This window comes from Nicotiana attenuata, unplaced genomic scaffold, assembly GCF_001879085.1.
Source record: "Nicotiana attenuata strain UT unplaced genomic scaffold, NIATTr2, whole genome shotgun sequence".
Taxonomy (NCBI): domain Eukaryota; kingdom Viridiplantae; phylum Streptophyta; class Magnoliopsida; order Solanales; family Solanaceae; genus Nicotiana; species Nicotiana attenuata.
In genome coordinates this window covers 447,079-460,397 of record NW_017670679.1, presented here as the reverse complement: position 1 = coordinate 460,397, position 13,319 = coordinate 447,079, and the positions used below count along the sequence as shown (strand labels likewise).

At 40.6% G+C, this 13,319-nt stretch overlaps 1 protein-coding gene across 1 annotated transcript in view; it reads left to right on the top strand.

Annotated features, from left to right (window-relative positions):
• The first annotated feature begins 993 nt into the window (after nucleotides 1–993).
• LOC109242213 (mediator of RNA polymerase II transcription subunit 34) overlaps nucleotides 994–13,319 on the top strand; it is a 35,038-nt gene continuing 22,712 nt past the window's right edge. Inside the window, exons 1-5 of the mRNA XM_019409069.1 lie at nucleotides 994–1,203; nucleotides 1,320–1,395; nucleotides 11,059–11,279; nucleotides 12,873–13,019; nucleotides 13,086–13,301. Coding sequence (XP_019264614.1) covers nucleotides 1,329–1,395; nucleotides 11,059–11,279; nucleotides 12,873–13,019; nucleotides 13,086–13,301 — 651 coding nt within the window. The 5' untranslated portion in view covers nucleotides 994–1,203; nucleotides 1,320–1,328. The remainder of the gene's footprint in view (nucleotides 1,204–1,319; nucleotides 1,396–11,058; nucleotides 11,280–12,872; nucleotides 13,020–13,085; nucleotides 13,302–13,319) is intronic.

The following is a 13,319-nucleotide window of genomic DNA, read 5'->3' as shown; positions in this document are numbered from 1 at the left end:
CAAAAGATTTGTAGAAGTTTTAGCCGTTTTTTATTTGTGAAAACAGAAAATAAAACATCTACAATTAGAATACAAATAATCTACAATTTATCTACAATTTCTGCAACATGTCTTCTTCTTCTTCTTCTTCTTCTTCTTCTTCTTCTTCTTCTTCTTCTTCTTCGAGTTTCAATATGAAATTCAGTCAAAACCAAGTCTAATTTTCACCAAAACCCCTCAAAATTGAGATATAAACTCCAAACCATATTCCTGATTATTTTCAACAACACCCAATCCAAACAAATAATGATTTTTGAAAACCCAAATTTGAATTCAAAGCTTTCAAGCTTTTTAATGGCTATCAATGGTGGAAAATATCTGGAAGAATATTTACTTCCATAATGGCTTCCTAATTTTCGCAGGTGATTAAGGCAGAATTTTAATGTAGACTCAATCAATCGCAAGATTTTTTCCTGATTTTTAGCGCGTTAATTATGGAAGATTCTGCCCAAATAATCGTGTATTAAACAAATGGTACAGAAATTGTAGGAAAAGTGTGGACTAGGCGGGTAATTTAGATACTATGCACATTTTTGGTAATAAAGTTTCATATATGGTATAGATAGGAAAAAACCTCAATTTTTTATATATTGTGATTATTCTTTAATTTAACTTTTGGCCTTTGGGGTCCGAAAGTCAAAAAAGTTTTGCCCAAACTTAGTGGGCGTTTGGACATAAAAATTGTAAAATTCCAAAAAAAAAGTGAATATAGTATTTGAAAATTAGAGTTGTGTTTGGACATGAATATAATTTTGGGTTATTTTTGAAGTTTTGTAAGTGATTTGTGAAACTTTTAAAAAACAGCTTTTTGGAGTTTTTCAAATTTCATCCTCAAATGGAAATTGAGAATTTTATTTCAAAAAATAAATAAATAAATTTCGAAAAAAGTGAAAAAAATCTTATGTGGAAACGGTCTCTTAATATTTTGCCCGTTCCCCAAAAGATGCTTTCAAGCTCATTGACCCCCTCGAAACGGCTATTTTTGCACGTTACAAAGCATCGGCCTGTTTTGAAGCTGAGAAGCCAGCGCAGGCCCAATCTTGATTAAATTCTTGAACTCATTTTCTCATTCTCTATGTAGTGAAGTGCAGAACAGACGAGGCGAATACAATTTTATTTCTTCAAGAAAATCATATGCAGAAGACGAACACTACAAACTCAAAGGTATTTTCTGGGTTTCTTTTACTTTTTAGTACTATTTCTTAAGTATTGTTTTTATATAAATATGCAGAAGATAGTGAATTCATTGGTATTTTCTGGGTTTTTTTGTTTGTCTTTAGTAAAATAGAATGGGAAGAACTGAAGAACTCTTTGAGGAGCTTATGAATGTTGAAGTAGAGCTTCACGACGTCCAAGGTTAGCTTAGTATACTGTTTCTTCATCTTTTGTTTTATTTCCTCTTTACCTCATATTTTTCTTTTGTATTCGTTCGTCAGTAACATTGATTGAAAGGTTATTCTTTGTTTAATTCTACTAAGAACCAAGATACATTGTTCTATATTTGGTCACGCTCTCTCTGATGTTTATATTTGTTTGTCAAATGTTTAATCTGTAACATTGTGTTAGAATATGTCATAATGCTAACACAAAGTTCTGTTTTTTTTTTTTTTTTTTTTTTTTTTTGTATTAATTGCTGCTTGTATAGTGATATGTCATTTTTTTTTAATGACGGTGGTGCCCAGGACAGTTTGCGTGCAACTGGACTAATTCCACGGGTGCCAACTAATTCCTACCAACATAGTACTGGGTAACCCTGACCACCAAGGCTTGGGCTGATGGGAAGAAATCATCTAGTAGTGACATATAGGCTTATGAGTGATTTTGGAATTTTCTAGTGTAAATGGAGCATTTTTATTATTGTAAAAAACATTTGAGGCTCTCTTTGTGTCTAAACTTAAGCCTTTTAGCACTTTTGACCACCTCAGATCTTACAATAAGTGTATACTCTATTGTGTCTATAGCAAGAAGAATAACTATTTGTTTGTAGTTGTTAACTAGGTCTACAGTGTCTTGGGAAAATGGAAAAGAAAGAGAAAGAATGTTGCGACATGAGATTGTGGGATCATAATATGATTTTACCATTGTTGACAAAGTTGGGGGAGCATTTTTGTGAATCACGGTACTTGTTGGCGACAATTAAAGATTGAGATTTTATTAGTTTACTCTAGGTCACCTAGTTTTGAACTTGATAATGGATTTCAATATGTTTGACTTGATCACCAAAGTCTTAAATTGTTTCAGTTACATATAGGGTCCTTAGTGGAAAAGGTGTTGAATACAAATATTGGATTTCATATTCTAATTCAGAAAAAATATAGACAAGCAGAGAGAGAAAGATACGTAGTTGGACTATGATAACTGAGGTGCTTTTTCAGAATGAGTAGTCGCTTCTGATTTTGGCATCAGGAATCTGACAGTATTAGTTACTATATGCTACCTGGTTAGTATTTGTTATGACTGGGCTAGAAGGGAAGCTGGATGAGGTTTTAATATGTACGGATATGAGTTTATTGAGTTGGTTTGAGCTTATGCTTCTTCCGTTATTGTGAATACCCAACTTGATGCTATGACATAAGAACATGGTATTTTTCTTTTGATAGTTAATAAGAGTATTTTATCGATGTGTGGCTGTGTTCCAGTAAAAAGTGGTAAAATTATATCCAAAAGAAGATCTTTACAAAGCGCTTATGGGGCTAAGAAAATCAATCATGATTCATGGCCTCTGGCTCTAAAACATTAGCTAAGCACATGTTGTAGTTGCACTAACTAAGCAAAAAGTTATATTTGTGTTTGAGAGGATTTTGTTAAACCCCTCTCGTGCGAAGTGAAGAGGAAATCAACTGTGAATCTTGGAAAGCACCATCTAATGCCCAATATATTGATGAAAAAGCACCAGATTTGTCTGGTGAAATTTGTATAATAGCATGGTATTGTCCGATCAAACACATCAAAAAGCCTTGCCAATTGGACGCTCTGGAAAGGCAGAATCTTATCCATTGATTTAGTATCACCTCAAGGGTAATGAATTTGTTGGTACAATGACTAGTTAGGAGCTTAAGCCCAAAAAATTGTTCCTGTCCTCGTCCCCATCCAACTACCTATCTTTTGCCGTGAGATTTTATCTTTCAGGTAGATTTTATCATTTATCATTCTTTCTTGCAGATTTTGTCCACTCTTTCGAGAGATGATTTATCCATCTTATGGTAAAATTGATGTGTACAGTTAAGAAATATTTTTGGTTCTACGTCTTAAGTGTCATTATAAATTTTGGTTCTATGTCTTAAATGTCATCAATAACAGTTAAGAGATATGTTATTAGTGTACAAAATAAGAGCCTTTTCCTAAACTAAATGACATGCTTGGAATGGACGAAACAAAGGCATCAACTTGGAATCAATAGATCGCCACAAGATACTACATAACTGATTTTCCCACTGTGCATAACTGATTTTCCCACTGTGCTTTGGCCATTTCATCTCCTTTACTAGCCTTTTTGTTAAGTGATCTTTAACACCTTGACCTTTACACCACAACTCCACAGACAAGCCCAAGATAAATAATTTGAACTCCCAAGTAGGGGTTCAGAAGTAATCATAAAGGCTGAATTTTCCACCTCCCATGTTTTTGGAACCAAAAGCATCAAGTCCGAGAGACATGGTTGGATTGAAGAGAGCGCTAGCAAAATATCAGCAAATAACAGAAAAGCAAGTCGAAATCTGGATATTGTTGCCGGAAAAAACAGAAACAGTCGCTGGAATCTGGATATTTTCGCCAGAAAATAAAAAAAGCCGTCGGATTTGGTGAAACTTGGATAGGTAGGCTCGGAAAAGCCTCACAAACAAGCTGTCTGAAAGAAAATTTTCAATATCTGGTCGGGAAAAGGCCATACGCGCCGATGGAATGTTACAACCGAAACATCAGTTTTCACATGAATTCCTGAAGTGATGTCGGTACTGAGTAATTATAAGTTTTCTTTGAATAATCAAAGGCAAGATTGCATCTGCTTGTGAAGCCGTCTAAATTAACATGCTCACCTCGAACTCCTTGAAAATATCTTCCTCTTCCTTCACCTAAACAGCCATGGCCATCATCCTCCTCCAATCTCCATCTTCACCCACCATGGACGTAACCTGTAACCTCAGAAAATGTAGATCTTGTTAAGGTACATCATTTCTTTTAAAATCTCACCCTTACCCTCCAATAGCCAAGTCAGTCGATACCATTCCCCCGCAAAAAACTCCGGCGATCGCCCACCTACGCGCCCTCACGCGCGGCCGAGGTCCGGCGGTGCTTTAGCCACGCGCCGGCGTGTGAGGAATATTCTGGCCAGATCTCAAATTGTTTTCTTAAGACAGCCTCTTCGTGAGGCTATTTCGAGCCTACCCATCCATCAATCTCTAAAATCCGACAACTTTCTCTATTTCCCGGCGACGAGTGAGGCTTTTTCCGGCCAGATCTCACTTATTCTTCTTTAGTCATCCTCTTCGCAAGGCTTTTGGGACAACCGCATTTAGAATATGATGGATTCTACAGAGAGAAGCTCCTACTTCTCTATAGAATCAAGAAAATTGGAAAACATGTCTTTCATCAAAGCTGCCTCTTGGCCAGCCCTAGAACTTGGGGGAAGATGCCATCGAAAGCTCGACGTAGGGCAGGAGCCGCACTTTTCGCTGTCCGAGGAGCACACTCTCAGGTGAAAGGGTTTCTTGGAATCTTGTCTGATTGGGTCTTTCTCCAAATGGGTTGGTTCTCCAGAGGCTGTTAGGAACTGGGCAGCAGAGGCATGGAACGTCAAGGACGGGCTGAAAATATCGCAACTGGGGGACATGCAATATCTCTTTTGATTTGTCGAGGAGTCTCAAGCTTCAGAAATTCTTGTCAGAGGAAACAGGTGGTTCGATGGGAACTTCTTAAAGCTAGACAGATGGGTGGAGCACGATGGGTGTCTCGGCCCTCGTTTCACCGGCGAAACATTGGTGGTCAGCATGGTGGGTCTCCCGGTGCATCTTTGGTGTCTTGACCTATTCAAGAATATTGGGAAAATCTGTGGGGGCTTTATTGATGTCACTTGCAGCCTACACGATCTCTCGCGTGTGAGGATTGTGGTGAGGAAAGGGGGCAGAATCCCTGTCTCCACTGTGGTGGAAGATGGCTACTTGAGTTATAGGATTTGGTTGAGCCCTGAATTTCGCCCTATCTTTATGCCTGTGATAGTGGCGGAAGAAAAGGGTAGGTCAAATAGAAGAGAGGAGAGAGGAAATCAGTATCTGAAGAGAGGGGAGGGCTCACCGAATCAGCGGGCTAAGCAGGAATCAGAAGTTAGATCTAGAGGAGACGGGAGGTTTGAATTTGGGTGAAGAAGACAAAATTTTATCAGGAGGAAAAGACGTGAATGCCCCTGGGTTAGTGATGCGAGCTGGAAAGGCAGAATGTGCCAGTCCTCTTTTAATCATCATAGGGCCAACCAAGTTTTCAGCAAGTATAGGCCTGGGCCTCCACACATGGGCTCAACAGCTTTTCCCAATTCTATTAAAATTGATCCTAAGGGGCCCAAATTATTTCAAACTGCGTCTGATAAGGCTCCTAAGCATATGGGAACAGTCGCTCCTTTCTTCTTCTGCCAATGGTTCTTCACACAGTAATATTTCTTCTCCGAGCTCTATTGTCCTGCGCCCCTCGTCGATGGCCGTTGCTTCAGAGGCCACACCGACTAAAGCTGGTGGGGCCCAAATTATTTCAAGCTGCGTCTGATAAGGCTGTTAAGCATATGGGAACAGTCGCTCCTTCTTCTTCTGCCAATGGTTCTTCACACAGTGATATTTCTTCTCCGAGCTCTATTGTCCTGTGCCCCTCTTCGATGGCCGTTGCTTCAGAGGCCGCACCGGCTAAAGCTGGTGGTGTTATTTCACGGCCTCCCGCCTCTGATGGACCCAGCTCCATCGCCTCCTCATCTTCTCCTGTGCTTAGATGTGCTGAGGTTACACTTCAAGCTCCTTCTTCTGAGGAGATTGTTGTGCATGCCCCAATTGATGTTACTGCCGGACCAACAATTCCTGTTAATATATGCCGCCAAGGGTTCCATGCTCTCTTCCTTCCCGCTACACTGTTGGCATTTCTGGACATTCCTATAGCAGCGGGGTGATAATCTTAGAGGTTGATGGCTCTCAAGGAAATGGTGAGACCCTTCCGGCACCTAAGGTTCCTATTACTAGCAATGCTATGGTCTTGTATTCCTCCGGTAGGAGCAAGGAAAAGGTACATATAGAAGACGCCTGTCCAATTTCGTCACGGATTGGAGGAGGGGATATGTCCTTCTGGATGGAGGAGGATAAACTATTAAACTTCGAGAAGTTTTTAGGTGTTTCTTTTGAAGGGAAGGAAGATAGGGTGTTAGAACTGTTGAGGGAGATTGAGCAACAGTCTTTTTATGATGGTGCAGGGAAGGAGTTAGGTCAAGGTGTTAAGCAAAATAATTTAGGGGGATGTAGTGGTGTACCAGAGAAGGGGCCAGGTGTGTGACATGGAGGAAGGGAGCTCGTCTAGAGGTGGGTGGGGAAAAGGGGATATTATTAGTTATGGAAATTAAGATTCTTTCATGGAATGTGAGGGGATGAATGAACCAAACAACAGGGCCATCATCAAAGTGGGAGTTAGAGAGTGGGGTGCCAAACTATTTCAGGAGACCAATATGGTAGTTTTGTCGGATGCGATTGTCAGGAGTGTCTGGGGAGGTAGTTGGGTAAAATATGACTGGGTTCCAGCAGCGGGAAATGCCGGGGACATTTTTCTTATTTGGGATGATAGAAGCTTGGAGGTAAATGAGATTAAGAAGGGAGTTTTTTCTTTAGCAGCTCTTGTCAAAGATAGAGTGAGTGGGTGGAGTGGGGATTTGGGCGAGTGTACGGACCGGTAGGAGAAGGGTCCAAGGTGTCTTTCTGGGAGGAACTAGCCAATGTTATGGGGGAGTGGGATATTCCATGGGTTCTAGGGGGAGACTTTAACACTATTAGATTCCCGGAGGAAAGATTAGGGTGTAGCCTGATTTCGAGGGCCATGGAGGAGTTTTCTGACTTAATCAATGATCACTTTCTCATTGACCTTCCTTTGTCATGGGAACGGTTTACTTGTGCCAGGGCGGAGGATTTCAACTCAAGGACTAGACTTGATAGATTTCTGATATCGCCTTCCTGGGATGAGCTGGTGCCGAATGTACTGCATATTCCTTTACCTAGGCTGACTTCGGATCATTTGCCTATCTTGCTAGATGGATGCAGAGGGAGGGGGTGCGTGCTCCTTTTCGATTCAAGAACATGTGGTTGAAAGTGCCACGATTTGGTGACAAAGTGAAAGAATGGTGGACAAGTTACGGGGTATCAGGGACACCTTCATTCCGTCTTTCGAAGAAACTTAAATTGCTCAAGGGAGATATTATTAGGTGGAATAAGGAGGTTTTTGGGAGGGTAGATGTTAAAATGAGAGAGCTCATGCATGAATTGGGGGAATTAGAGAGAGGGGAGGGGGCGAGGGAGTTAGATGGATCTGAGAAAGCGAGACTGGGGGAGGTTAAGAGGGAAATAGTCGAGTTAGCAATAGCTCAGGAGACTAGTTGGCGGCAAAAATCAAGGGCGCTCTGGTTAAAGGAGGGGGATTCGAATACCAAGTTTTTCCACAGGGTTGCGGTTGCAAATCGAAGGAGAAACTTCATAGAGTCCTTAGCTGTGGATGGGGTTAGGATTGAGGGAGAGGAGGAGGTAAAAGGGGCGATAGTGGGGTTTTATGAGAATTATACAAAGAGTAAGTTAGTTAGAGGCCTACTTTGGGGGGAATAGAGTTCAACCACATAGGGGAAGGAGACAGTGAGTGGCTAGAGAGGGCTTTCAAGGAGGAGGAGGTGCACGAGGCTGTGTCGAGTTGTGCTGGTAATAAGGTCCTCGGGCTTGATGGTTTCTCCTTGACCTTCTTCCAGCTCTGTTGGGACACTATTAAGGGGGAGTTGATGGAAGCCATTGAATACTTCCACGTGAATGGTGCTTTCGAGAGAAGTATCATTGCTTCTTTTATTACCATTGTGCCTAAGAAAGAAGGCGCATCTTGTATCAGGGACTAAACCATTTACAAGATTATTTCTAAAGTGCTATCCAATAGACTCAAAAAGGTTCTTGACGTGTCTGTTTCGTCCTCCCAGAATGCGTTTGTGGAAGGTAGGCAGATCCTGGACGCTGCTTTGGTGGCAAATGAACTTGTAGACTCCTGAAGGAATAATAGAGAACCCGGCTTACTATGCAAGTTGGACCTTGAGAAGGCTTTCGACCATGTCAATCGGGAGTTCCTGGATTTCATTATGATGCGGATGGGGTTTGGGGTAAGATGGAGGGGATGAATCAAGTTCTGCATTTCCTCAGTCAAATTCTCTGTCCTAGTTAATGGTAGCCCGTGTGGTTTCTTTGGCAGCTCCAGGGGTCTCAGGCAAGGTGACCCAATATCCCCATGCTATTCATTCTAGTGATGGATACACTGAGTAAAATGATGGATCGTGCGGCTGGCGGAGGCTTCTTGGGGGTAGTATGGGACCTCTCATTTAGAAGGAACATACAAGATTGGGAGATTGCGGAGCTCCAAGATTTGTTGGCACTGGTATATGGGCAAGATAGGCCCCAACCATTTTGTGATTCTTATAGAGCCTTTTACCAAAGTTTGTTAGTGAGAGAGGAGGCCACTTTTCCACACTCCTCGATCTGGATTCCTAAGGCGCCCACGAAGGTGTGCTTTTTTGCATGGCTAGCGGCGAGGGGAGTGATCTTGACTGCTGAGAATCTGCGAAAGAGAGGAATTATACTTGTTAGTTGGTGCTAGATGTGTAAAAGCTCAGAGGAAGAAGTTGATCATCTTTTGTTGCATTGCCTTGTGTCCCCGGGTTTGTTGAGGGCAATCCTGAATCTTTTTGGTGTTTAATGGGTGATGCCAAGCACTGTAAGGGAAATGTTATGTAGCAGGGCTGGTTTTCGTAGAAGAAGAAAGCAAAAGGCGTGGAAGTTAGCCCTGTTAGCTCTCATGTGGATAGTTTGAGGGGAGAGAAATAGGAGAGCTTTTGAGGGGATTGAGTCTCCTTTTTCACATCTTAAGAATAGTCTTTTATCTTTGATCGCTTTTTGGTGCACTCATATAGCCCCTACTTGTATAGAAGATTGGGCGTCATTTGTAGAGAATCATGTTCTGATGTAAATTCTCTACTTTTTGGTATATTTCTGTATACGGGAGTTTTTTTCTCCCTTTTGATTAATACAATTTACCTTATCAAAAAAAGAAAAAAGGCCACACGCGCCGGCGCGTGAGTCGAACCTCCGCCGGAAAAATACTGCTAATGACACATGAGCGCGCGTGAAACACTTTCCGCCGGAGAAATTTTTGGGGTTTAGTCGCCGGAGGCTGATCTACCCTGTGGTGGTATTGGTTTCTAGACNACTCACGCTCAAGTCGGTACCTATATAGTAACGGCTGCGGCGTCCAGCCCGATCCATATATATATATATATATATATATATATAATAACCGCTGCGGCGTGCAGCCCGATCCATATATATATATATAATAACCGCTGCGGCGTGCAGCCCGATTTATACATCGTCGACGGTGCTCACTAGGGGTGTGCAGACTCCGGGAGGGGCCCCTTATGGCCCAAGCGCAATATTGTTGCGGCGTGCAGCCCGATCCAATAAATATATATCGCTGCGGCGTGCAGCCCGATCCATTTAAGCATTGCCGCGGCGTGCAGCCCGATCCGTATCCATATATATGTATATACTTTGCTGCGGCGTGCAGCCAGATCCATATATATATATATATATATATATATATATATATATATGTATATATATATATATAATACTGCTCTTTACCGATCAAAAAAAAAATGATGGAAAATCCCTATATACAAGAAATATACCAAAAGTAGAGAAACATACACCAAAATACGGTTCTCTACAAAAATCACCCACTCATCTACACAAACAAGGACCTCATAATCGTGGGTGCACAAAAAGAAACTAGAGACAAGAGGCTATTCCTCAAATGTACAAAATCATTCTCGACCCTTTCAAATGCTTTCCTATTCCTCTCCGTCCACACAAACCACATAAGAGATAGTGGGGCTACATCCCATGCCTTGGGTCTTCTCTTTCTCCTATTGAAATTCCAGCTATACAATATCCATGGGGTAGCCAACAAAATAACTTGAATGTTAATAGAATAATATTAATCTAGCAAAAACTAGGTTGAAGGCCAACATGATGTCTTCTTAATAAATTAAGGGATTGCATATTCTTGTGTCTGGCAGTGTAATACAGAAATCATACATTTTTATTTTGTGTTGATCGACAAGTTTATATATCTTGCGTTGTTACTTGTTGACTATGGTAGAGGAGGGTCATCTTAGTTTAGCTATTAATGTTTGATTCTCCTCCTCTTCTCTTAGCTAATTGAACAAATGTCATAAAAATTCTAATATGTCCTTATCCATTTTTTTTTTGGTTTATTTGGTGTCGCAACTCGCATCAAAGTGTTCACTTTTTTTAAAAGCACCAACATGTCAAGGTTGTATAACGTTTTCAAAGAACGGAAAAACTCAGACAATCTATTGCACGTCTGAGTTGTGACTCATTTCTCCAGCTTGTCTTTATGAACATGGTTCCCAACATGGATTACTTTCTTTTGGTAGTGTCTTTTTACATAAATTTAGTCATTGTAATTTATATCACTCTGATAAGATGTTATTCTGGACAAGTCAATCCTCACCCATCTACCATTTTGATTAACAAAGAGTTTAGGAACCTAGTTTAGGAACCTTGTTACAGCTAATCTTTAATGATTTTATCTGTTGATTTTAAATTTCCTTTTTTCATTTTGTTGTCTTTATTATTGTTGTGATGGAGTTCCTTCCTTAAATGCTTGAAGTTTCTGTTCTTCTGCATTGTGAATTATTCATCCATCTGAAAGCATTGTCATCAATGTTTTCGTGTCCAGACCAAATAAAATTATTGCTAGATCGACAAGAGAAATTGCATGAGAGACAATCTGAACTTAAAGCTTTGTTGGAAAGTTGTGAATCATCTAGTGGCCCGGGTGACGATAATGCTGCTGTTTCAGTAGATGACTGGTCAAGGCTGTTCGTATGGGACTCTCAAGCTGATGACATCAGGTTTAATGTTTTTGGCATATCAAAATATCGTGCAAACCAGCGAGAGGTTGGTCCATCCTGTCTATATTTACTTTTTACTGGACTTATATAGCAAGGTTTTGCATGCTTACAGAAACCTTACAAGTCATCTTTAAGAATAAGTGTGGCACAGAGTTATCAACATAAAACATGAGGTCTGAGTATGACCTAGATCTGTTCTTTTCTAACTTCTTTTTAGTATAGGTGAACCTATCAAAAAGGATTTCAGAATAAAAGGTGGAAGGGGAAGGGGATTGGGATATTTAATTTTTGATGATAGTCACTGCAAGAGTTAAGAATTGTTTCTACTTGCACGCTACCCATTATCCTCACAGTCTTGCTCATTCAAGATGAATTGTTTATTGTTGTTTCACTTTTGGTGTAAAGAGGAGCTATTAGAAGATGCTGAATGATGGTGTAAAGAGGAGCTATTAGAAGATGCTGAATGATGAACAAGGACTTTTGTTTCTTATGAACTGTAAATGTGGCTATGAGCACAACCTTTGTGCTGAAGGTCTATAATACTCTTACCTGTTTAAAAAAATTGTAGATAAGAATATTCCAATGGACAGTAAGCCATGTGACAGATGTGCGGATGAACTAAAGAAGTTTCAGCCTATAAAAGCTCTACCAGGTCCTAGTCAATTGTATGATAGGCATAAGCCTTGGTGGGAGGTAGCAGGTACCCACTCTAATAGTCGAGTTGAGGTATGTGCAAGCTGGCGTGGAATGGATTCAACATTGGCAGAGAAGAAATAGTGGGATTCAGTGTCTTATAGAGATGCCTTTACAATAAATTAATTAACGTTGCTTGAGGAATATTTGCCCTAACCTGCAGGCTAGGTTCCGTTTCCGGAAATTTTTATTTGGGAGTAATTTAATGGTTGTGTTCGCTCAAAAAATGTTACACATCTTACGAGTACAAAACAATATAAATAAATCCCGGGATAATCATAGCAAATCGTAATAATCCGTTGGACCAATTGAAAGACATGAAAATAAGAACTCACGATTAGGGGGAGAAGCATTAGAAACCTTTATTGATAATATTTGTTTGGTCTGCCTCTCCATAGAGAGGTTCAGAGCCTTACAATGGTGTTTTCTCTTCCCATAAGAGGGGTATCTTTTCTCGTTTCTCTCTCCTCTCACTAGTGGTCGAGAAGCAGCCCCCTTTCTGGGGTTTCCTCTCTTGGTATTTATAGCTGTGAGCTTCGTGAGCTGGCGATAAGTGGCCGTAACCACGTTGAGATCTCGCCTTTTGTATTGGCGCGTAGGCCAGGGCCTTGTCGACCGAGCTAGAGGCGGGTTGAACGTTTGTCAATCCTGAGTGTTCGTGCCGTTAATTAATCATGAATTAACTTAAAACGGGATTAGCCTCGTTAATTATCGTGGGATCAGATTTTGACCCATACAGGTTGATTTTCAAATCATTAATCATCTCAATTGATCTGTCTGTGCGTTTCTTTTCCTTGTTCTGTAGATTATAGATAGCATAATAGTCCTGTTTGGATATTACTGAATCCAAAATGCACAACATTAAATTGTCTTGTGCCGAATTTTGCAAATTTAATTGTGATTCTTCCAATTAGAGATTTTCTGATGTGCAGTAATCTGTTTGTAGATAATAAATGCGATAATGAGTGGAAGGGATGTTCTAGTAATTATGGCTGCTGGTGGGGGCAAGAGTCTCTGCTACCAACTTCCAGCAGTTCTTCGTGATGGGATGGCTCTTGTTGTCAGTCCTTTGCTTTCTCTTATTCAAGATCAGGTATCTAAGCACCCATTTCCATCTTCCTCTAAATGCAACAACTGCTGACAATAGTTATTGCCTCAGGTCATGGGGTTGGCTGCTTTAGGCATCCCAGCTTTCATGTTAACCTCAACAACTAGCAAGGAAAATGAGAAGTTCATATACAAGGCTTTGGAGAAGGGCGATGATGAGCTTAAAATATTGTATGTTACACCAGAAAAGATATCCAAGAGCAAGAGATTTATGTCAAAACTTGAAAAGTGTCACCATGCTGGTCGTCTTTCTTTAATTTCAATCGATGTAAGTCCACAATTTCGT